Source organism: Pezoporus wallicus, unplaced genomic scaffold (genome assembly GCF_028554395.1).
Source record: "Pezoporus wallicus isolate ANWC-B61680 ecotype Strahan unplaced genomic scaffold, APGP_CSIRO_Pwel_v1 contig_2871, whole genome shotgun sequence".
NCBI lineage: Eukaryota > Metazoa > Chordata > Aves > Psittaciformes > Psittacidae > Pezoporus > Pezoporus wallicus.
This window is the reverse complement of record NW_026640775.1, coordinates 2,410,545-2,436,383: the sequence shown is the minus strand read 5'-3', so window position 1 is coordinate 2,436,383 and position 25,839 is coordinate 2,410,545. Positions and strand designations below refer to the sequence as shown.

Below are 25,839 nucleotides of genomic sequence, written 5' to 3'. Positions count from 1 at the left end.
TGCTCACTTGTTTTTTTTGTTTCCAGTTAAATTATCTTTCTGAGGTGATTTGGCTTATTCTGCTTTTAAGTTTGTCAAAACTATTATTTCAAAGTACAAGAGCATGTACAAACTCTTTGCATGCTGTTTTGTTTATATGTGACAAATACAATCAATCAAAATTATAGAATCATAGAATCGTTAGGGTTGGAAAGGACCTTAAGATCATCTAGTTCCAACCCCCCTGCCGTGGGCAGGGACACCTTACGCTAAACCGTATCACCCAAGGCCTCATCCAACCTGGTCTTGAACATTGCCAGGGATGGAGCATTCACAACCTCCCTGGGCAACCCATTCCACTGCCTCACCACCCTAACAGGAAAGAATTTCCTCCTTATGTCCAATCTAAACTTCCCCTGTTTAAGTTTTAACCCGTTACCCCTTGTCCTATCACTACAGTCCCTAATGAAGAGTCCCTCCCCAGCGTCCCTATAGGCCCCCTTCAGATACTGGAAGGCTGCTATGAGGTCTCCATGCAGCCTTCTCTTCTCCAGGCTGAACAGCCCCAACTTCCTCAGCCTGTCTTCATACTGGAAGTGCTCCAGTCCCCTGATCATCCTCGTGGCCCTCCTCTGGACTTGTTCCAACAGTTCCATGTCCTTTTTATGTTGAGGACACCAGAACTGCACACAATACTCCAGGTGAGGTCTCACAAGAGCAGAGTAGAGGGGCAGGATCACCTCCTTCGGCCTGCTGGTCACGCTCCTTTTGATGCAGCCCAGGATACGGTTGGCTTTCTGGGCTGCAAGCGCACACTGCCAGCTCATGTTCATTTTCTCATCAACCAACACCCCCAATTATAACAACTTGTAACTTGTGCTAAGATACTGCTTATTTTGAGTCCTGTAGCTGGTTTTCCCTTGATCCCTTGGTTGACCTTGATTCCCAAGATGAGGTCAAACACAGAATTTCCCATGTCATGTATAACACTGTAAACTGGGAATTCGCCATCTGCCGTTCATACATGAGGGGCTTTTTCTTCTTTTGTCTACATCTCAGGTTGATGTTTCCCACGATAACTCTTCTTTATTTTTCAGCCTACAGATTATAAATATTTTCTAAACAGAAGATTGCCCTGTTCTTTCATGTGATTTGCTGTTCTGTTGGGAACACTGACTAGTAGCCCGGCTTGTGCTTTATACCGTTGGAAATGCATTGTGGGTACAATGATATTGTTAATGGGCATATTATGGCTATGCTGTTCTAATTCTCCCTGTCACCTAACTATAAAGTAATGTCATCATGGTTAGTCAATAGTCCCAGACATGTCATAATCAATAAACTGCTTGGTGTTGAAATTTAATTGTTACAGTGGAATATGTGCATGGAAGTACACTGATGATTCTAGCCTTATGGCAAATACAGAAACTGACTCACGCAAAAATCATCACAACAGTGCCTGGTAAACAACACCAAATTCCAATACACAGTGGAATGTATATTTTAATGTAGCAGATTTCATATGCAGTAAACATTTGGGGTCAATTTTAAGCACAGTCAGCAAGACTACATTACAGCTGGGGGGAACTGAATTAGTTTTCATGCACTGAAATTACAGCCAGGGCATTTATAGCCTGTGATATCAAAACACAGAACATTAAGAAAGCATTTTCATTTGGGCAGTTATTTTTATTTTCTTGAAACCCTGTAGAAGATGGATGTGAATGACAGTTTGTACTGGATGTACATTAGTCTATAAAAGGTTGAAAAATGATTAATAATTATTTTCATAAATGGCTCTTCTGTCAGTACAGAGTCCAACAGGTTGCTCATAACCATCTGTAACTCCTATTTGCTATGCATTTAGTATGCTTAGAGCTCCTGTTAACCCTTTGATTAATCCCATTTGGTTAGTACCAGCTGAGTGACAAATACTTTTTTCCCTATTTGTAAAAGCAGAGCAGTGATACTGGCCTCTTCTGTAAGGTAACAGAGAGGTCACGTATTTCATTAGTGTTGTCAGCCAGGCATAAACTATTAAGAATGTACTCTGAATAAAGAATTGCTGCAGTGAGCATAGCCTTTTGGAGACAAATGTACCTGAACTCTGGCTTCTGGGAGGTTTATCTTTGCTGCCAGTTGATTGCGAATATGGACATCTGGGTAGTGAGTCACTTGGAAAATCTTCTCCAGTTCCTGGAGCTGCTCGGCTGTGAATGTTGTCCGGATTCTCCGCTTGCCTTTCCTCTCAACTGTGTAAACAAGAAAAGGTGTATTGCATTTTATAGGAAAGCGCCAGAGGCCCACAAGAAGATTCAGAAATCCAGCAATCTCTGTAAATTGCTATGCAGGTGGGATGGCACCTCCAGCACCTTCTAGAGATCCGCTTACAATAGGTGACTGTCTCCTGACCCAGCAGTGAATGTGAATGAATTACTTTGTCATTCAAGTCAAAGGAGCCCATTTGCAGTGCTAATTCCATGGATCCACTGCACGTAAAAGGCTAGAAACCCCTATGTATTTTAACCACACTAGCCCTGGATTTGTCATGAAATTCCATTAGTATTGGACCAAACTTTGAACCCTTTTTGTTCCTGTCACATGCACACATCTGTTGCTAATATGCAATCCTGTATTAACTATTTGTGAAGAAACCCTTAATGTAAAGAGAATGGAAGAGTAGATACTGTATTTTGTCTTGGCACTGTTCTCATGCCTGTAAGAAATCACCATCTTTCAGCTCATAAATTTTCCATTCCTATCTTTTCCCATCATGCTGGTCTGTCTTACTTTCCTCAAGCTGTGAGGTATTATTTTATTCCATTGTCACTCTACTCATTTTGATGAATTTTCTCATCCTGCAATATCAAAGAGTACTCAAAATGCATGAATGCTGTAGAGAGAAGTCAAGCATTCCAAACTGACTGATGTTTTCTTCCCATACCGTTCCTCTGGCAGTATTTAGGCATAGCCAGCATTTTCACTTCAGTGTGACAGTGTCATTAAAAATGTTACCTTACAAAGAAAATTCATGGTATACTCCTCATTGCACTATTGTGGTGCGGGGACTTTCTGAACAAGCTTATCCTTAAGAACTGCAAGGCCTTAAAAAACATGGAGCAGCCTACCGGGAACTTTGGCTGCTGTGAATTCCTAAGGGGACTCCCAGGCTGCTCTATTGCTTCACCTGCAGTAGTGGGACCACACTAAACACTTCTCTCAGCACTCCTACACATGTGCTCATACACCAGAGTACGTTATTCAAATTATGAACTCAGTATGCCACATGGTGTAAATTTGAATATAGTCTAGGTTGCTCTGAAATGATGCTTGAAGGCCTGATATCTCGCAAGGATGAGGAGAAAGGAGCAACAGAAGTGAGCTCTAAGGCAGATGATCTGCAGAACGTGGAGTTCCGCCTCATCCCAAAGCTGGAATCCTCTCTGATGCACAAATGGCACTGGAAGTATCTTCCAGCCGATATTGAATGACCAGTGTAGAAAACTATCCCCTAAGTGTTGTGAGTCACAGGATTTTTTTCTGCTGAGGTTGGAAAACTGCAGCCTGATAGGAGCATAAAAATTCTAATATCACTTGTAACTATGATAAGCTTGCTACTCAACGACCTGAAGTAATTGGCAATGACACCACATTGCTTGAGAAAATTACCTTTTTGAATAACTGCTTTGGTCGTATATGGTCTCATGACAACTACCAATTTATACTATGTAACTAGATGCAATACACTTCCTAAAGGGAATGGTTAACCAGAGAAGATTACGTTAGTCCCTCAAAGAGACTTTGCTTTATGTGCCCCTTTTGCTCAACCATTGGCATAAACTTTTCCTTTCGGAGGCTAAAACGGTGAAAAAAGGTAACTAAATACCTTGGCCAATATAACCTGGGCACTGTGCCAATCAGAAAATGACATTTTTCGTTCTGTAATTGAAACCTCATTGTAACTCTGTTGAGACAGAAAATAAGGGATTAAAAAAATCTGTCCACTGACTTAGTACGAAGGTGCCTAGGACACAGTACCTGGGGACCAGTAAAGAGAATACATTCCATTGTATTTCATCTTCACTAAAACCTCTTGGGTACTTTGAAAGGAAATCAGACATGTAAGAATAACAGAGGAGCATCATTTATCATAAATAACTGTCAATACTCATGTATCCCAGAAGCAGCCTAATAAAGATGATGTCCAACACAGTTAAATCTGTATCATTAGACTTTTCACTGGGCTGTGAAGTACTACACATTAGACTGCAGTGCTGGCTTCAGCCTCAAGAGAAAAATGTTATTTACATTGAATCTTGCTGGCACTACTGTGACAGACATCTGAAATGAGAAATAATTTTGTGCGTTTATGCTGAAGTTAGCAATGGGCACCCTCTCCTAAGAAGCCCTGATTACAAAGCTGCATCTACTTGAACCTTCCCAAAAAAAGGCTGTAAGGGGATTTATTGCTATATAGATTAAAAGGGAAATATCAGTGTTGATAATATAAATCTCAGGGCACTATATGTCCCCTGTAAATATGAAAGAGCTAACAGTTCATAAAGGTGTGTCTTGTCAGGAAGACTTTCACCTCATACCTCTCTGGTGTGAGGCTGGCCTCCATATCATTCTGGGAGATACTGCGGAGAGGTAAGTTGGAGTACCAAACTTATATTTTGTCAAGCACGTCATGTTCTGTGATATGGTAATAAATCTCTCAGCTGTATGTGCATCATGACAACATATGGTATTTAGATTTCTCTAGCACAAGGCATTTCATATAGCAGATCTTGCAGCAAGTGAAATTTGCCCCAACCTTGTCATGGTCTCAGAAATTTGAGGCCTCCCTGAGATGCCCTTTATGTATCCCTGAACACTGAGCTGAGCTCCTGCTTCAATGCAAGATAGAAGAGTGGCTCCACAAACCTGGGAGAAGCTGCAGTCTACCTCCATCCCTTCAAGAGTGGAGCAAGAGATCCAAGCTCAAACTGTGATCACCTCCTTGCTCCTGTGGTCTCCACTGTACATAAACATCTGGGATGCTGGCAGGGTTCTTGTCCTGACAGGTTTTGTACACCCTGGCATTCTATTCAAGCACTCAGAAAGCCTTCACGAGAATGAGAACAAACCTGCCCAGCTCCTGGAAGATTTCTGAACTAGCAAAAAATCCCAATGCTCCTTTTAAAAAAAAGTATTAATGAACTGAAATACAATTTCATGACTAAGCAAATTAAGAACCAACTGTCTACATTTTAAAACCTAAGATGTCACATCAAATAATAAGTAAAAAAGGTAGATTTTAGTATTCCATCAGAATGTATCAGCCAACTGTATGAGCCCTCATTGTAGCAGACACCATACAAACAGCATTTATTAGTTCTTGCCTGTAAGCACATATGATGACAGCTATCGTCTCCTCTTCCTAATGGGGAATCAAAGCTAAGGCAAGACTTTTAGTGCCCAAACCAGAAACTACTACCTGAACTAGAAAGGAATGGTCTACTCTATTAGACCATGCTAGCTGGAGGACTTCTCCATAGAGAGTATGTTCATACACACCAGAGACAATTATGCCACTATCTATCCTTGGTTACCACCATAAGAACTTGTGGGTGCTGGCAGGGCACTTGGTACAGAGCTTATTGGATTAATCAACCTAGATGATCTCAAGAAATCAGCTGCTACAAGCAATGCAATACCATCTCCACAGGGCCAAGGTGTGGAACAAACTCAGTACTGAAGATCATGAATTTAGAAGGAGCTACAAAGTCTACCCTACAATGAAAATACAAGAATGAGATAACAAAGTCTGTGCACAGCTAGTGTAGGTTTGAGAAGAAACTTTTAGTTGAGCTGGAACATCTTATGGTACCTAGGAGGCAGATCTATTGCCTTGAACCCCACAGTATTTTAAACTCTGCTGGAGATGGGATGGGAAATTGATCTGTGAGATAATTGCTTACAGTATTCTGTCCCACCTGTAGCTAAGAAGTGTCCAGAACTAGAGAGCATAGCTTCAGAGAGAACAGGTTTGTGAGTTTCTGGTGTCTCATAACACCTTTTTTTGGTATGAAAATGACCCAGATAACTTGGTGATGAGCAAAAGAAACTCCCTGTCAGTTCACTCTTACATCCTCCACATCTTTCCCTCTTGAAAGGCGAACTTTTTTACAGATGAGACTCTTACATAAGGAAAAGGTCTACACAGTGCTCAGAAGTGTCAACCCTTCTGAAATCAGATTTTTCAAAGCTGAAACTCATCATATTAAACAAAATACAATAACATGACATCAGCTATGGGCCAGTAGAGACTGAAAGACAGGATTTGATTTCAACTGGAAATTAAATTGCTAACTCCTGTGAACTAATCAAGGCTTTTGACAGGAGGAAATCTAGAAAAGTGCATTTTTTTCTGTCATTCTATTTTTGTTTATTATAAAACAACCCCTATAAAAATACAAAAAATCCGGAGCTATCCATTAACATTTTTTCTTGCAAGATAAAACTTTTTCTGACTGTAGTGTTGATACTTCTCTTTGCCTTTGGACCTTAGCTTAGAGATCCCATAGCAAACAACTGCATTCAGAATTACAGTCTAATAAAGAATGTGGGTGGAAGATATAAGGCTAGAAAGTGTTGGAAGTGTAACACTTGCTTTACAAACGTGGCTCTAGAGTCTCTGGGGAAATAAGATTCTGTCTGAGTTTCCTGAGCTATTTTCTTTGTAAAAGCGGGAGATATTCAAGTGTGTTTTTGTGCTCTCTTGAAAGTCACTTGCAGGTTAGCTGAAACCAAGCCTGAAAATATCAGGCAGCTAAATATGTCAGCATTTGCAGACACTTAGAGATACAGCTGTCTATACATTGCCTTGGCAATTGGAAAATTGGCATTGGAAGGACCAAGATTCTCTACAACAGTAGAGCAGTATAGATCCTTTAAATTCAGTCACAGGCTCCATTTGACCCTGCAGATCCTGCTTTATTACTAGGTCAGACTTGGAGCAAGTTGAAACATCTGATCTTCATAGAAATACAGATTCTTCTTGAAGGTGCATGGTGAAAGGATGAGATCAATGGGTAAAAATTGCAGCAAATAAAATTCTGGTTGCACAACAGGATGGTTTCCACCATGAAGGTGGCCTGACATGGGCCTGGAGAGTCTGAGAAGTCTCAGTCCTTGGAGATATTCTAAACTTGACTGGACAAAGATCTAAGTAACCTGATTTAAGCTGGCTGTGCTTCGAGCTGGGGTTGGGCAAGATGGTCTCCAGAGGTCCCTCCCAACTTACTTCATTATCTGATCTCTGATCTCCAAATATCCACATGGAATGAAGCCTTACCCCTCATCATTCCTTTCCGAATGAGTAAGGGAATTTAAGGCTCTGATACTATGCATAGCTCAAGGAGTCTTATTTGCAATTGCTTGTTTACACAGTTTTAGCTTAGTGTATTACAACTTATTTCCACTGCCTAGTATAACATAGTCACAAGATATTAGAGGTATGAACAAACCAGTACTGAAGACTACTGCTTGTACCTGAGTTTGCTAAGTAAAAGATGTGCAGCTGCAGCAATGCCATGCCTGGGCAAATTCATCCTGGACTATAGTCTATAGTTGGCATATAGCCTATGGTACACCTTGTACTTCTGTTTCTCAGCTTCTCAGTGTTCCTGAACCAGACAGATAAATGCTACTTCAGGGAGATCTTTGCAATTGCATCTCCCATTTGCACTTAGCCCATTAGCAGTCTAAGACTACCATATCAAGACTACTTGGTCTTGTTATAAGGGTACATACTTATCGCCTGTAGGGATAAGAAATTAAAAACCCAAGAGGAAGGCTGGAGGTCAGTGGTGGCACATATCTGCTTTGGAGTATGTAATGTAGGTAGATGAAAGATGGTGGGATCAGTTTATCTTGCTGCAATACTCTTTGTCATTTCTGGACAGATACCCTCTCATGGTATGCAATAACCAGATCCAAAGATTTTGCTGCTTCTTTGACAAGAAGAGAGAATGTAGTCACATAAGCAAGAAAGTGGCTTTAGTTACATATTCTCAGAAATATATTTTTCTTTATGTCATAAAGTTGTATCATTTGTTTCTCAAAAAAAAACTCAAAAGCACTGAAAAAGGGCTTCATTATACCTGTTTAAGTTCTATTTTTTTCCTTTTTAGACCCTTTAAAAGGTGTTTCTCTGTCTCTTTAATTCATCCAATTACACGTATGTGGGTTTCCCAGCCGATTCCTTCATGTGTCTTTTCTGAATGTTGCCTCTTGTGGTGACACTGCCACCAAGCCCATAGCAAAAAAAAACCCCAATTGCTATTCTATCAGAGTTATTACAGGGTGCTGATGGCATCAGGACAAAATGTGCTTGCCTGTGTACAGAGATGTGCCCATTGTAGTTCCTCTCCTAGTTAAGGAGGTGGCTTGTGGCTTTCAAAAGAGCTTGCACTGCAATATTTAAGTGGGAGTATGGCAGCATGGTAATCTTTATTAAAGTGGCTTTTCTGCCTTTGCTAGGAAGGACTGGCATAGCCAGTGATACTGCTCCTAATTGGATAGGTACAATGTGCTCTGGATAGAGCCTCCTGCTAGCAAAATGCAGCGTTTAGGATCCAGCTGCTGGCTATTTAGGCACTGCCAAAGATAAGACAGAGCAGCACAACTTGAACTTGCAAAAGCCTGACTTCTTACCTTCAATCCACAACTCTTTGATGGAGAGTTGCTTCCACCCTGGCACTAAGTTCAGTGCCTAATCACCCGGCAGCATGGCTGGAATGCAGACAGGTACAGACTTTAGGTGGAATGAGCAGGGATTCTAAAAATATCAGGCTAATGGTGACCACGTGAACTTCTCAGTCTGATTGTCAGAATAGATGCTATGTATGAAACCATTCACTTGGAAGTTGGTGGTGGAGGATGGTGCTTGCCATCAGCTTGAGCCCCTGGTGAGTTTAACCCTTCCCATCTGCCTGCAAAATTACGACAGTGTCTACAAATGCTGCTGCCCTGAAATGGTGCTGTGTGTAACTCTGGCACAGCCAGCAGTCAGTGATGTATCTGGGGGAAGAAGCATGCAGGCCATGGTATGAGGGACCCCAACTGACAGGAGTGTGTGTTCAAATCTGTACTTAGGCTAAATGACCTGCATCTTCATGAACTTCTTCAGATCCAAATGGATTTGGGGTAGGTATATATGTAGTTTCTCCATTCAGCTGAATATCAAGCTTGAAATGTACTTTCTGTGAAGGTTCAGCAGTTGTCAAACTTCACCTTAGAAGCAGTGCCCAGCCTCATCTGATAATGGTTCTCACTGGGTTCCCCACTACTCTCCCCACACTGTTTGATCAATTGCCTTTGCTAGAAAACAGTCATCTGCCCATGGAGAAAGCTGAGCTTATTGCAGGCTGCAGGCAGCCTGTTTTCGACTGTTCTTCGTGGTTATTTGTACCTGCAAACCTCTAGACATCAATCAGACATGCTTGTTTACATCCCTGCCTCAGAGTCTGCACTCCCTAGTTTCCCATTTCGGCATAAAACACTTGCTAATACAGTAGGTAAAGGCTTGCCCTCAATTTCAAAGAACAGTAATTAAAAGTACTAAATCCTGGGGATGTAATGAAAAATTCTCAGCCAAATCTCAGGAGTGGTGCATCCCAGCAAAGAGAAAGTCAGGCAAAGATGCCAGGAGGCCTGCATGGATGAACCACAAGCTCCCAGAGAAATTCCAACACAAAAAGAAAACCTACAGAGGGTAGAAGCAGGGAGAGGATTACAGAGAAATTGCCTAAACAGCCAGGGATCAGGTTCGGAAACCTAAAGTCCTGGTAAAAATAAATCTGGTCAGGGACATCAAGAGCAACAAGGAAAGCTTCTATACGTATGTCAATGGTGAAAGGAAGACTGGAAAAATGTGATCCTTCTCTGGAAGGAAACAGGAGACCTGGTTACCTGGGATATGGAGAAGGCTGAGATATTCAGGAACATTTTTGTCTCAGTCTTCACTGGCAAGTGCTCCAGCCACACTGCCCAAGTTGCAGAAGGCAAAGGCAGGGACTGGGAGAATGAAGAATCACCCACTGTCAGAGGAGATCAGGACCATCTAAGGAACCTGAAGGTGCACAAGTCCCTGTGACCTCCTGAGATGTGTCTGCAGGTCCTGAGGGAGCTGGTGGATGAAGTGGATTAGCCACTATCCATCATATTTGAGATGCTGTGGCAATCTGGTGAAGTTCCCACTGACTGGAACAAGGGAAACATAACCCCTCTTTTTAAAAAGGGAAAAAAGGAAGACCCAGGGAACTACAGGCCAGACAGTGTCACCTCAATGCCTGTCAAGTTCATGGAGCAAATCCTCCAGGAAATTATGCTGGAGTGCATGGAAAATAAGGAGGAGATTGGTGACAGCTAGCATGGCTTCACAATCACGTCTGACAAATTTGGTGGCCTTCCATGATGGGGTTACAGCGTTGGTGTATGTGAGTTAGGACAATCCCAAGCACAGATAGAGGCTGGGCAGAGAATGCATTGAGAGCAGCCGTGAGGAGAAGGACTTGGGGGCGTTGACTGATGAGAATCTCAACATGAGCCACTTCAGTGTGTGCTTGAGCCCAGAGACCAGACATATCCTGGGCTCCATCAAGAGGAGCGTGACCAGCAGGTTGAGGGAGATTTTGCCCCTCTGCTCCACTCTGGTGGGACCTGGTAACTGCAGTAATGCATCCCGCTCTGGGACCCCCAACATAAGAAGGAAGTGGACCTGTTGGAGTGAGTCCAGAGGAGGTCCATGAAGATGATCAAAGGGCTGGAGCACCTCTCCTATGGAGACAGGCTGACAGAGTTGGACTTGCTCAGCCTGGAGAAGAGAAGGCTCCAGGGAGTCCTTATTGCACCCTTTCAATACCTAAAGGGGCCTACAAGAAAGCTGGAGAGGACATGTAGTGACAGGACAAGTTGGAATGGCTTCAAGCTGAAAGAGGGTAGATTTATATTGGCTATTAGGATGAAATTCTTCACTATGATGGTGGTGAGGCGCTGGCACAGGTTGCCCAGAGAAGCTGTGGCTGCTCCATCCCTGACAGTGTTCAAGGCCAGGTTTGACAGGGCTCGGAGCAACCTGGTCTAGTGGAAAGTGTCCATGCTTTCCACTAGAAGGGGTGGCAGGAGGTTGGAACTGGATGAGCTTTAAGGTCCCTTCCAATGCAAACCATTCAATGATTCTATGATACTAATTTAGGAGAAGCTAAATAAGTACTCATAAGACCTTTGAAATAAGCTTATCAAGGTGTGCAATTAGTTTTACAAATGGTCACATTACACAGATTTGACTAGCAGGAACAAATTAATCTCCGGGTCCTGTGTAATATACCCTTCGGATCCAGAGTTCCTGGGAAAGCAGAGGCTGATAGAGGAAAGCATTGAATGCTAACACTTGCTCTAAGTAAAAAAAAAACAAACAAATACAAAACAACCCAAAACCACAAATCCACAAAGAAACAATACAAGCAGTATTTATTGTAGTCCCCCCAACTGCTGACAGCTTTGCTTTCTTCAGTGCTCACTTGTATCAGTGAGACTTCTATGTGAACAGAATCTGAAGGGTGGGAGTAAAGGATTCAGGTGTCATGACTTTCTTTTAATATCCAGGGTGTGATTATAAACAGTCAGTCTTCAAAGAGGGAGAAAAGCAAAGAACCAGCCTTCAACAGTGCCTCAGGTAAACGCACCAAAACAAGGTCAATGGTCTGCTGCATTTCTAAATGTATATAGGAATACAGCACTTCAGAGACACATGGCTGCAGGGTCTATTCATGCTGATAAACAGAAGACTGCTAAGACAGCTAATGGTAGCCAAATTATATATATAGGCATGTATTTTTTCCTTCTGCTTTTCCTTTTCATTTAGAATTGCTTCCTTTTGTTCTGCAGGATAATGGGATGCTTATGCCCTTTCTTGCAGTCCCTTTGGCATGTTCTGGACAGCTGATATTTATCTGGGATTGTGATTACACAGTGCTTCATAGTCTCTTGGCTGCTTTATAAATGCATTAAGATAAGTCAGCATATTGGGGAAAAGACTGTTCTGCAAGAGATAAACCATGCTGTTTCACAGGGGTACATGGATTTAACCATATTGTCCACAAGTGAACAGTACAAATTAATTTATGGAGTTAAAGAGAACATTAACAGTAAGCTAAAGATGCATGCAACTGACATCAGTACAGAGGGGACATGACTGACTTACACTGGAAGTTCTCCAGAACTGAGATCATCTCTAAATTTCCCATTGTCTTTATAATTGCCACCAGAATTTGTCAGTATGCTTTGGGATCAAAGATACTATCATAATAATAAAATAATTTGATTAATAAAAAGATCCCTGGGCTTCCAGTCAGCAATGTGCAGAGGATATCTGCTATGGAAATATTTGGGTGACATTGACTCATTATGGCATCCTCCTCTACAGTGAATAAAGGAGACATGAGCTGAAGGAAACAACATATTCCAGTTTTTCCGATGACCTGAAAACCTCAATTTCTGCTGGAATTAGGAGTCAGCTCCATTTATTGAAGCCTGTTCTACCTTGTACTTGAATTATTTCTCAGAGAAGAAATCTAACAAGACTGTGCGTCTGCCAGTGTCTTAAGGTGATGCTGCTATCTGTCTGGCTTCTCCAAGGCATGGACTGCTCCCTTGCTGGAATAAAGGACTGCATCTATTGCCTATGTGCAGTGCTGGGCACACTCATTTGGATGTAAATAGTTACAGCACACACACATGGATGTATGCAACCAGACCCAGCATGTGTAGAACACATTGCAAAAGAATTGCCCATAAGGATGTGAACTAGGCTGGGATTTTGTACGTGGCAGTCTCCAGCAGGTCACACAGGCATGGGGGCAGGTAATCCTCCCAGGCTCCAGCGCTTGGCTGCAAGTCTCAGGGGTGTCATGTAGGGTAGAGAGAAGGAATTAAATGGAAAGTGGGAGCTCACAACTTGGGATGTGTTGTTGTGATGCTGACTGACAGCCCCAAGAGCTTGTCCTCCTTGTTCATAAGTTCTGAAGACCCTAGCAATGATGGTTGTACACAGCAAACCAGCAGCACTTAATCATTTCACAGGGAGCTGACCCAAGCACAGCCTGTACCCAGCTCCAAAGTAAAGGCATCTCTCAGAGTGGTCTCCTAAACCAGATTTTATAAGCACTGCTCCCAGGAATGAGTTTTTCTGAACAGGTTCTGCTATTTTTCATGCAGAAGGCTACAGGTGAGAGCACCCAACATTCAGAACAAAGGCTTCAAAATTCAAATGGGAGCTTAACAAAACTAAATGTCACTGTCAGCATGTCTCCTGCATGTGAGGGCTTTTATCTTTCTTTTGCTTATGATGCAGCCTCTAAGTTCAAAGTGCAAGAGGCATTGCTTCCTGTAAATGGTTTGTGATAAGGGCATAAATCTGTTAAGTTTAGAAGACACTGCATTTCTAAACCACTTTGCCACAGAAGGCATTTTTTGGGAGAAAAAAATTTTTAGGAACACTACAGAGTTACAGAGTTTGCTGGAAATACCATCCAAATTCACACTCACAACACAGTTGGGGTGCTCTTGCTATCTCAGACTACCTGCCCATGAAGGGCATAATGTAACAGCCTCCTCCCCATCTTTCTCTTCCTATCCAAGAAAGCACTAAACAAACCCCAGTTCTCCTGCCACCTAGGTGATTTCATAGCCCTTTTGATTTCTTCTGCTCCATGACAGCTGTACAGACGTGTGTTCTTAGCCAGAGCCTAGTGCCCTTCCTCACAAATTATGCAGGTATTTTATAGAGATAGAGGTGGGCTATGAGAAAGAGGGAAGGGAATGCCCAGCCAAGGACTTCTGGTGTCTTTCACATCAGAAAGTTCTCCTGGTGCAGAGGGTTGGTGCCATTGCCCTGGCCACTTGTTGGCATCCTCAATGAAGATGTGAGGGAGGTCCTGGGGACACCTCCATGGCACATGCTATGGGCATTTGGCACTGCCCTTGTGCCTTGTTAGATGACCGATAATCAGACTATAGTTACCATGCCGAGAGTGTGTCTGAAGCGCCACAGAGTTGATAGGCATTGAAACGGAAGTTAATTTGCTATCAGCACAAAATGTAAGGATTAGAGACTGTTTTCAAGGGTGGTGCAGTCTACCTCTCCTGCAGGGAATGCTACTGACCTTGTCTGGCAAAGATGACTCATGCCACAGCCAGCGGCAGGAGAAAAAGAGCTGCTGGCTCTTCTTCCCTAATGTAAAGTAGAGAAAGGAGGCTGAAGCTTATGATGCTGGAAAGGATTTTAAGCCCAGGCCTCCAGCTCTCTACTAAGAATAACACAGTGCATGAATGGGATATGAAACATCACTGTGCACTGCAGGGAAAATGCAAACCCAGTGCTTCAGGATCTTCCTCCCTCCTTGAGCCAGTTTCTATCAAAGGCTCAGCAACTGCAGGAACCATTAGCCTAGAAAATGGCAGATCATTAAACCTCTGCTTGGTTTCAAAACCCCACTGCCACCAGGAAACAGATGGATTTTGTTTAAATGTCTTTAAAACATGTTTCCATTGAAAGGACCTGCTCAGATTGGCTTGGCTTTGTGCAGATAATTACATCCTCTCCAGCCTGCTTTGCTGATGAGGCTGGTACCAACCACTGTGCTGGTCAATGAGGCTAAGTGCTGAGTCAGGATAGCTGCCACCCTCCCCTATCACCCTGGGAAAGCCACCAGCCAGCTCCGGTGTGATCCCTGTGGCTGGGGACTCCCTCCTGCATGAAATATACTCCTTTTTAGTACTCATGGGCAACTCCAAAAGCCAGATACTTACAGCCCTAGCTGGTCTGTGAGGAACTTGATTTTGTCCTGATGCCATCAGCTGCATGCAGCTTACAGGTCAGAGATAGGCTAAAATATCCAGTTATCTTACAAGACTTCTGTCTGTGTCAAGACAGATGCTGTCTCATGCAGGAGAAGGAGGTGACAGCAGCTCATCACAAGACTCGTATGTACCATACCAGCAGCAGCAGGAACAAGGCTTTTCTTTCAAATGTATTTCACAGAGAGAAATGTTTCCTTTGGCACCTTGCAGAGTATGGGCTGAGGAAGATGTGTGAATCTCAGTGAAGCCAGCTGAACAAGTGCATCTGTGGTCACATGAGCTCCATTAGGAGTCTTCCATGGCCTTAATTGGAATTGTCTTTTTTTTCTTTCTTTCAGAAAGGAGTGAATAATAACAGACTATGAAGGAACCACCTTATTGCTGCTACTGAGTTGTTTTCTCAGTTAGTATGATAATCTGTATTAACCTTTCCTAAAACCCAAAGAACTTAAAGCAGTTTTTGCCACAAGCTCCAAATAAGCTGCAGTCTGTCTGTTAGGAACTTGTCTTGTCCAGGTACCATGCACCCTGCTTCGTTTAAAGCCTCTGTGCAACATATTGGAAAAATATATTTGTATTGCCCTTTTCTTTGGATAAGAGATATACTGCTCTTCACCAGTGCTCACAACTAATGAAATTACCAGACCTGCCAACATAGCCAGGCTTGAAAATTGTGCCTGGCCCATCCTGCATGCCAGACCGACTGCACATGGACAGTTTGCCTATGTGCATGCTGATGACCTCATCACCTACACAGTGGGTCCAAGGTGTATGGAACACATGGAGCTGATTTGTCATGTTCAGTAGCCTTGTTCCCCACGTTGTGCAATGCCTATTTGTCGGGAAACGGGCGTTGCACAACCCGGGAAGAGACGCCGCTGAACATGGTAACTGTAGATTGCCACCCCAACTAGAAGGGCAATAACCACCCCAAGCAGTCCCTATCACTAAAATTGGTAGGGTTGGCAGGCCAGATCTAGATCTTTAGCTCAAAGGGTGAGTCTCCATGTTTTCGATGGCAGCACTGAAGAATCATCCCTGTGACTCAGCCATATTTGTGACGTCTGTTACTAGGTATTGCCATGTACATCACTGTAAGATAGCATCTGTGGTTTTGGGTACTCTGGGAGAAAGTTTGGATGTAGAAGCACTCACCATGAAGTGGATGGTCCACAGGAAAATCACATATCTGATCTTCCTCTTCCTCGTGTTTTCTTTTGCCTTCCAGGTGTTGATGTCGTTCATCCTCACCCAGGAGGGAAGCTGGGCTGCCAGTAGGTCTTCTGCAGTGAGCTGCCTGCATATTCTTTGCCCTGGCTATGTGTGTAGCACACATGGCAGGGAGAAGCATTTTGGCTGAATATAAGTCACAGTCTAACTGACTCCTGCTGCTGGAATCTGTGAAGGACATAGCACAAAATAGCTTTGAATAAACCAGCCATTGTTCAGTGCATCTTCTAGTTTGTGTGAAAAAATAGAATCATGGATGTGTGCTAAATACTGTAGCATTCAAACCTGATAATATTTAAAATGGCCTTGATCGTTCTGTACTGTGCATCAATGCCAAGATGAACCCATGCTGCAGAGGCATGATCCTGGTGAATTTGACCCCAAAATCCAGCCTGTTCTCTGCTTCCTTCCACCTTAAAACTTTCAATGGTCCTTGTGGAATATTTTCAAGAAGGGACTGTAGAAGTAAGGAGGCACACCCAATGTCAAGAAAGCTCAGCTGCCATGTCGGTACCCAAATCAGTGGCTGCCTTTTCTAACAACTCGGAAGTGCAGTAGATGTGGAGTGTTTTGAAAATCTGTCAGCAAGATCACTATGGAATTTGCTGTATGTCAAATGCTTTTAAAAATTGTTCCTTTCTTAAATGTCCCTGTAAGTACATCTACCCTACAGGAAAATGAGCCAGAATAAGCTAAAGGTCATTGTCTTCCCTGATTTAGGTCCATTTGTTCTTTCTTCTACATCTGTGCTGCCTGCCTCTCAGATTTAGGCATTGGATAATTCTAAAAGCAGCCTTTGCCCATGTTGTCAACATTATCCATCTGCCTTTGTGACAGGTGACACTGGTGATATCTAGGAAAGTACTGACAGCCAACTCATCTTCATGAAATCCCCTGCATGCTCTTGGACAGGACAAACATAAGAGAAGTGCATATTGGCCCATTTTCAGGAAGTGCAGCCATATGGTTATCTTAGATTTGAACATGGGCACTACAAACAGTCGCCGTGGGAGCTGAAGGTAACCTCAGTAGCAGCCAGTGGTGACATGTGCTAGGATTCCTGTCACTGATTGGTGATGAAATTGATCACAGAAGCCATAATCTTTCTTCTGCCTCATTACAAACACTGTCAGCTCTGTGTGTACAGAGGTACTGCAAATATCTTTCAGATTAATTTTCTGCTCTTGTAGACGTAGTGAGTCCTTACTCTTCTTTAAGAGTAAGTGGAGCTTAAAAAGACATACACTGAAGTATAACATGCTGGGAAGCTTCACTGTTCAGGCTGGGGTCTGTTAGTGGCTGTTAGTATCCCAAGAGAGGATGCTAGACCAAATACTCCCACTCACTTACCTCCTCTCTTCTACACTAAAGCCTCACCAAAATCCCTGGTTCCTAGTGCTTTATGTGCTGCCCCTGATAGATGCAATCAAGGCTTGACTCTTCAGAGACAAGATAACTGGGTGTGTGCTGTTTTAATGGCAAACCTAGAATTTGATCTAGTTTTCCTCCATGCCTGGATTTCTTTGCTGGGAAAGGCAGAAGAAGAGGCAACACATAAACATAATGGACTCATTAGGCTCCATGTTTAACGTAACACTGAAGTGAATGTGGCAGCACAGTTTTGGCTGCTGTTACCACCAAAGAACTTTAAAATCTTAATGCATTAATGGACTGCAAGCATCTTTTTATAGAGGAGTTACCCATACCTAGGTTCTGGGGTTTGCAGCACCTGTGGCTGTTCCCCTCTTATATCTAAATAGCAGCATGCATGAACCCCAACAGGTTATACTGGAAGAAACTCCATTATTTTAATACATATTTTACTTCTGGTGCATTGAAAAACATCTAACTTTTTAGACTTGTCAAGAGCTTATTTTCTGAACAAATAACAGTTCTATTTGTAACCAGCCTTGGAGCAATGATATTTATAACATCCGGAGACAAAGTGCCCCTTTTTGCCCTTAGTGAAAGCCCACACAAGAGGAATTTTACAGAGGGCTGACAGTGACATGAAGAAAATGCAGTTACAAGAGCACTGGAAATTAGCCAAAGCCTCATGTCAATAAAGAATGACTGTTCAAATATTATCTTTTCAAATTATCACCAATCTTTGGGTAAACTTCTAAACACAATTGCCTGTGAACCTTAAAAACCTGGTATGAGGTCCACCTCTGTGTTTGAGGCGTATTGTGCAAAACAAGGTTAATTTAATTCCTTTTGGATCAACTAGGTTTGAATTTTCTGGTAAGAAAACAGGTGAGGTTTTGAACAATATTTGCGGAATGAAGGAGAGGGATAGACCTGGCAGTGGTCACCGGCTCGTGGCTGGTGTTAAATGATTTATTCATTATTCATCAGAGAATATTAGTGTTGGCATAGGTTTTTATATCTCAATCCCCCATCCTTATATTAAGGACTAGGTGCACTCCTTTGCTAGATGCGATGCTGAGAAAATGGGTATGCTACAGAATCAGTGGTGCTTATATCCTACAGTAATGAAGAACGTAACAGTACCTGAGCAAGGTGCTCTTATGAGCAGTGATTAAAGCTTCCTGAGAATGACACTGGCATTTTCTAAATTATAGAAGACTTTTCACATATCTTCATCCTTCATACACAGCTTTCCTCCCTCTGACTTTTTTTCTGAGATGCTTACATACTCCAGTGATGAGCACAACTTTTGTGTGTGCATGGATAGAATAATTATAGACTGAAGAGGAGAAAACAGGGAGGGAATGGAAGACTGCCCTTGGCAGATGGGAAAATACCAATGTTGATGTGAACTGGTGAAAAGGAGTGGGAGGATCGGTTGTTTGAGATAGAAGCAGTAATTAGAATGCTATGAACCCTAAAGAGAGTCAGAAAAGATCAAGAAGTTTTCTGGAGAATAAGATTGAAGGTAGATGATATTGAGTTTAAAGCACATATCTGAGACTTAGGAACCCTAAAGTCTAGTCCTGTTTGCACTGCAACCTTCTCTGGTGTTTGTTGTCCTGAACAAGCAAGGAGACTGTCTGAAGTGATAACTCTTTAGGACAGACAGTATTTTTTAGTGCATATTCATGTGACTCCAGCAGAGAGCTATGAAAAATACCTACAAATTGGCATGGGGTGAAATTTCCTCCAATTAATTTTCTTTTCTCCTTTTCTTTTCTTTTCTTTTCTTTCCTTTTCTTTTTCTATTTTTTTTTCTTTTTTTCAGGGATGGCTATGACATTTCAGCCTGGCACAACATGAGACACTTTTTACTGTCATGCACAGAAATTACTTTGACTTATGGCTCAAAATGGTCTTTTTAGTTTAACTTTCAATTGCATAGAAAAGGATGGGAAATTTCTTGCAAGATAGTAAGATTTCCTTTTGGAAGTGGGAGGTTATTTCAGATAGCCTAAGTTCCATTTAAGCCTTTCTGTGTAATCACTGAAGAGAAAGACCTGTTGGAGGCATAGGGCTTATGACTTTAGGATCTTACTACAGCTCTGAACAGAGAAGGCTGTCACTGAGATATGCAAGCATCTTTTTATTGTGTTGTTTTTCTCTTGCTTCTTTGCCTTTTTTTTTAAGGTGCATTGTTTTGCCTTGTAAAAGGTGGGATGAACTGGTGATATTGGCCAGGTGGTATCTGTTCAGTTTTATTCCTTCAGCTTGTTTCCTCTTTTGCAATAAAGCTGGGTGGGGTGTTGCTAAGGGTGAAGTAAACAATCACCATATTGACTGTGTGTGAAGCAGCAGTTGTATTCCTATTAATTTGCATGTCCTTAACATAATGGGGCATAACAGGCAGAATGACAAAACTGCTGTATCTGTTACTGCTTTTACTATTAATTTCCCAGGTGTAATGTACTCATCCCAAACTCTCCTTGACTAGATAAAGAACCTCCTGCTGGTGGAACTTCAGTGGTGGTGGAGTAATGAACAATTATTTCAGATGTACTTTCAAGCACATTGAAATCAAGTTCCTAGGGATTTCAGAAGAAGGATTTCTTCTGAAATAAACCTCCTAGTCTTCTTTGTTTAAAATGAAAGATTTGGCACTAGGGAGGAGATCAGCACTTGGTGGATGCTCATTTGTGTCACTTGCAAAGGACATGGTTACCCTCCTGAGGCATTGTGACAAAAAGAAGAGATGGAAAGCATAGACTGAATACTAAAATGTCTTCTTGTTCACTGTTCCTTTTTTAACTTAGTAAGAGTCTTTCAGTAGATGTCAGATCAACAGATGCAGTTTCAGGCCACCTAGTAGTTGTGTTTGTATGCAGTAAACTCACTAAAACTGGAAAGTCACACACTCCTGGGAAGACTGCACACTCCTTATTCCAAGTCCCACAGGAATTACACTCAGAAAAACCTGCAAACTTCAAAGTCAGGCCCAGAGATCTCATACATCATCAAATCCTGCCCCAGCTTTCCATAAGAGGCTGCAACTGTACATCACAACATCCTTTTTGTTAAAGAATCACAGAATAATTTAGGTTAGGAGCAACCTCTAGAAGCCATCTGATCTAGCACTCCCAGGTTTTCCTGGGAAATTACTCCAGGGCAAACTTTGTGTCCCTAATTTCTGACATTCTGCATCTTCTGGTTCTCTGGTATTACCCATCTCCTCAGCTCTGAATTCTAGATTTAGACAAGTGTGATCTCAGTACCTAGGCTGCCTAGATTAGCAGATGAGGTGGATGATAATTTCTGGCCCTGGTATTTACCTTTTGGTAGCCATGAGTATGTGTGTGGTGCCAGTTCGCTTTCATATGGATCATGGCTTGGTTCAGATACATACCATATGGGATATGGGAAATGTTCTTAAAATCCATCGTAAGGTATAACTCAGGTCTGACCTGTAATACTTCCTTCTTTGCTGAAAAGTGCTGAACTGTTCTGGGAAAGGAGCTGGATGTGTGTCCCCTCCTGGAATTTCCAACAAGTTTCCTTGCGCATTTCAGTGCCCTGACCTTGGCCAGCACTGAGGCAAATTAGATATAGCTGACTATTTACACAACTTGTTTAATGGCAGTTATATGGCATGAAGTTGAATGACTGATGAAATACAGCAATTATCCCAAGATGTACAGCATAGGGTATTGCACTTCTGAACTAAATAAACCTTATCTGCAAAAATCGGCAGTTCTGCTGGGAAAGCAAAGGGTAATAAGCCTAAGTATCAATTTGGTGTTAGTGAGAAGCCAACAGTGAAAAAGATTCATTTTCAGGCTTTTTTTTTTAAACACCCTTGGTCAATAGCAAAAGCAACGTACAACAACAGTTTGGAATATCTCTACAGCTTTCCTGTTTGCTCAGATACAGTGACAGCTAAATGAATCTACTATTTTCATAAGTTAACATTTTACACTGCTTTAAGTGTATTAATCCAACCTGGCTTTCTAGCAGGGGAGAAAAGAGTTAGTATACTCTCTTGCTACAGCTACAGTCTGTCTCTTGGCTAGGTGATGAAGCGAAGTCAATGGCAAGGCCTGGCTTTTCTGCCTGCATTGCTTTCAAGGTGAAAAACTGACTGTACTCTCAGGTGGAGCAATTTGGGATGAGACAGTACTGGCAGTGCAGTAATGCAGTCCTAGGAACCCATTATGTCCTGCATACAGATTTGTCAGACCTTGCGCTTGGAGCAGCACGCTTAGCTGAAGCATACAACGAAACAGGGCTTCAACATATTGATCACAAAACAGACATAATATAAAAAGGTCCTGTCTCTGCACGCTTCTCTGTTCTCAGAGAAGAGTTTCATGCTGTTAAAATGCAGTTCTATGGTCCATGTTATGAACAGCACTGACTTCATTTTTAGTGGTGTTATCTGTCTCACTTTGGATCCAGTGGCACAGAAACTGCCCTCTGGAAAGGACTTTGAGTTCACAAAATCTCACTCCCATGGAGCTCACACCAACATTTCCCCCCCTTCACAATGTAGCACCTGGGCTCCTTCAGCACTCAAGCTCTATTATGCTTGCACCAGCAAGCGTAATATCCAGGACACTGGATGAATCACCAGCAAGCATAATATGTTGCCCACCCCTACAAACTGCCAAGCTCTTACTTGTTTCAGGGCCATATTTAAAACATGACCTGGCCCTGCTGTTGTTCCAGTCCAATCTGCACTGGCAGCCTTAGGAGGCCTCTAAATGCTGCAGTCCTCCAACAGTACCAGTAGTGAAACAGCCAAGCAGTGCTCACCGTGGCAGCTTCAAAGATAGACAACCTTGTCTGTCTTCAAAGCTGTCCTTTCTTTGAGCAGCAAGCTGGAGTTCCACATGATCTCAATAGCTCCCATCCAACCTCAGCTAGCCTATGTTCTGGGAAAATTCAGCAGCATGCTATCCTTCTTCCCCACACATGGGTTTCTGTGGAAAGCGGCAGATACCGGCGCAAAGGCAGCAGTCACATACTCAGCCCCATGCTTGAGGCTTCCACAGCTGTGAGGTGTTTTGTGGGCTGGCTCTGCCCCATGGTTAGGAAACAAGTTCTGTACAGAGTGAATGAAATTGCCCTGTGTCAGAGCTGAACAAGAAAGGGCAAATCTCTTGCGCAAAGAATGGCTGAGAGGCAGCGTTAGTGGGTCTGGTGACTAATGTTACAGTAGTAAGTGAGGTGCTCACTTTATTGTAGTTTCCTTCCCGATTTAGGTCTTGTTTTCTTTCTAGTCCAGGTCAGTATCAACTTACAGACATAAAAAGAGCTGAAGCTATGCAAATAAACAATGATTACTTGGACTGCCAGAGTTTTGGAAAAAGTCTCTCCCTTACTGCTGGGTGATTCATCCAGTGTCCTGGGAAATGGGGTCCTGAACCATGAAAGAATGCTTGCGTGTTACAAAAATTGAAGTGGAGCCTTAAGCTTTGTTAAAAGCAGTTGAGCGAGAGGTGAGTGAAACTTTTCTCTCAAAACTACAGGTCATTTTCCAGTTAAGTGGATGTGTTTGTATGCTTAAAAAATCTCCATTTCATGGACGATGTAAATTAAAAAAGAAGGAATACTAAAAGGAATACTAAATCCTGAAAGTTCTGGCCATTGGTCTTTGTTTAAGGAAAATAAAAGAGAGAATTTCTGTGGGGTAAAGGTTCACTCAAGGCCAAAGTAACTAAACTGTGGAAACTGACGTTAAATAGGCTAATGCATTGCTGGTTTGCTAAGATTGAAGTCATGCTAGTTTTCTACTAGCTGGTTTTCTTTAGTTCATGAAAAAACCTAGTGTCCCTGATGATAAGGAGAAATGATTAAACACAAATGTTTTCTCTTTTCTTGTTCCAGCAATTGAGTTCTAACACTCCTTAGCTACCATTACCTTTGCAGACCATTTCTCCTCCTTGAGGATGAGTAGTCGAATTTATCAGAGAACGTACTAATGTGAGATTTGGCTGTAATTCCAGACAACACTCAGCTCTTGATTTAAGTGAAACTGCAACAACTTCAGTATGTTTCAGCAATTTTAGGTAACTTCCTGAATTTGAATGGCTGTCCTTCTTTATGACAGGGGATTTTTTTCTTTTAATAACAAGAATATTTTTTTTTAAAGGGAAAGACACTGGGATGATATTGTATTTGTTTACTATAAGCAATTCTCACTGCTATTGAAGAGAGCTACCTGCAGTAACTGTTCAGGTTGCATACCCACCTCTCCAACGACACTGGGACTTCATAATGTATGAAATCCCACCAAAGCCTGGGAACAGAGCCCAGTCTACTGCAAGGTTGAAAGCAAATTATTTTTTAAGGATCATTTCTGTATATACAATTAATGATTTGTACCTGATTCAGGAAATCCTAGACTCCTACAAAAGCTAAAGAATAAAAATTCTACATAATCATAGAATCACAAAATGGTTTGAGTTGGACAGGACCTTAAGATCACCTAGTTCCGCCCCCCTGCATCAAATGTGATAGCTCTAGGGGTTAAAAAGAAAGGAGCATTTTCATTAAGTATTATAATTGGTACTTACCAAAGGCCAGTGGTGACACTGCTTTTAGGGCTTGTGGCCTCTCTGCGTAGCTACTTCTGTTCCTGGTTTCCCTGCTTAGGGCAGTGCTGGCAGAAGGTTTCTTTAAGATCTCCTCTATGGAAAAGGACAGGCTGGGCTTCCCCTGGCCAGCACACCCCTGGGGGTCTGTCATCTTCTTGCCAAAGTGGCTACAGGGCAGAGAGTGCTCTCCTGCTCTCCTGGCTCCCGGTGTGCCCCAAGACGCATGTGCCCGTCTCTCTTCACCCGTGCCCAGCCGACCTGCAGCAGTACTCAGAGGGAAAACAAAGGCCACTCAGAGTGAGCACATGCGCCTGCTCCTCTCTGCTGATCAGCTTGGGATCAAGACATACGCTCCTGTGTCTGGGGAAGACAGCATTACAAGTGGGGGTGTAAAGTCTTGCCCATCCTACCCACTGCCCAGCATCCCCCAGCCAGTGCAGATTACAGAGCTACGAACCTCTTGGGAAGATGTGTGCTCCTCACAGACCCAGGGGGAAAATGCTCCGGGAAGGATTGCTTCTTGTTGGTAAATCCTGTTGGTGGGGCAGTTATCCTCTTCTGCTTTCAGGCTGAAATCTTCGGCAAGCCCATTGGATTTGTACTATTAGAGAGTTAACCAGCAGGACGAATACTTGACCCTTGCTTGTTTTACTAGTAAGAAAGGAACCTTGTGAACTTCTCTTGCATACAAGAGAGAAACCTCCCTCACTAGGAATTCCCAGGTTATCCTTCAGCTACGTCCCCCACCCATAAGCTTCAGTTCAGATTCTCTTTTCTTCTACTTTGGAAACCCTTTGAACTTTCCAAACAGGTGCTTTTCAACATCATCCCATCTTATCAGTCACAAGAGAAAAAGCGATGGCTTCTGCAACATGCTTAGGAATAGGAATTAGTGCCCTCTGCTCCCCACCTATAATCCTAAAGATAAAACCTGTTTTTCTTCCCCTTCTGAGCTATGAGGGAAGCTAGTTTGGTAATTATCCCACCAGTTGCTTGTGTCTCCCAGTCTGGCATCCACTGAAGGAGAGATTTCCTGGATAATGAGAATGAATGCCAATGATTCCTTTCCTGAGCCTTTTCCGTCTTGTTAATTCTTATTTGGGGAGAATGTGTGGTTAGATACATTCCCGTTCCTTCCCTTTCCCTGCCCCCACTGGCATTTCTTGCCTTCTTCTGGGATTGCCCCTCACCTTTTAAATTGCTATGGTTGAGTCTCCCTCTCCTGCTGGTTCTTCTCTGTGTCTTCCTTATCGGGCTCTTATAATTGTATTGGCAGGCCCTGCCTTATTTGTCCAGTGAACTGACAATTCTTGTGCTGATATCCCATCATATGACCTCTCCAAGGAGTGGAGACCAAAATTACTGTGTAACCAGGGGGCAATAAACCACACCTGATAAGATGAAAGGCTTTCGGCTTATTCCAGATTCAAGATACTGGTAAAGCAGTGGGGTCGGTGGGGAAAAGAACAATGAAAGAGGTAAAAAATGGTGCAGCCAGTGGTGATGAAGAATATTAATTGTCTGATTTTATTAGTCAAGCTTCTTCCCAGACGAGAGGGTAGACAAGAGAGTGTCTTTCACACTGATGAAATGCATGGGATAGAGAGTGGGAAGTGCTTTTCTTTGTTCCCTTTTCATCCCTCTGCCCGGTGGCTCAGTGGAGCTCTCTGTGTAAAGGAGGATCTCATGCCTCCCTGGTTCTGTGATGAGGTGGCAGCTGTTCTGTGGGTGCAAAAGGGCTTGTGGCCCTCTCTGT

General features: G+C 42.7%; 1 protein-coding gene across 1 annotated transcript in view; it reads right to left on the bottom strand.

Moving 5' to 3' along the window:
• ISX (intestine specific homeobox) overlaps nucleotides 1-24,335 on the bottom strand; it is a 28,655-nt gene extending 4,320 nt beyond the window's left edge. The window contains exons 1-3 of the mRNA XM_057420682.1: nucleotides 24,063-24,335; nucleotides 16,042-16,284; nucleotides 2,080-2,231 (exon numbers count right to left, since the gene is read on the bottom strand). Coding sequence (XP_057276665.1) covers nucleotides 2,080-2,231; nucleotides 16,042-16,284; nucleotides 24,063-24,234 — 567 coding nt within the window. The 5' untranslated portion in view covers nucleotides 24,235-24,335. The remainder of the gene's footprint in view (nucleotides 1-2,079; nucleotides 2,232-16,041; nucleotides 16,285-24,062) is intronic.
• Between the last annotated feature and the right edge of the window lie 1,504 nt (nucleotides 24,336-25,839).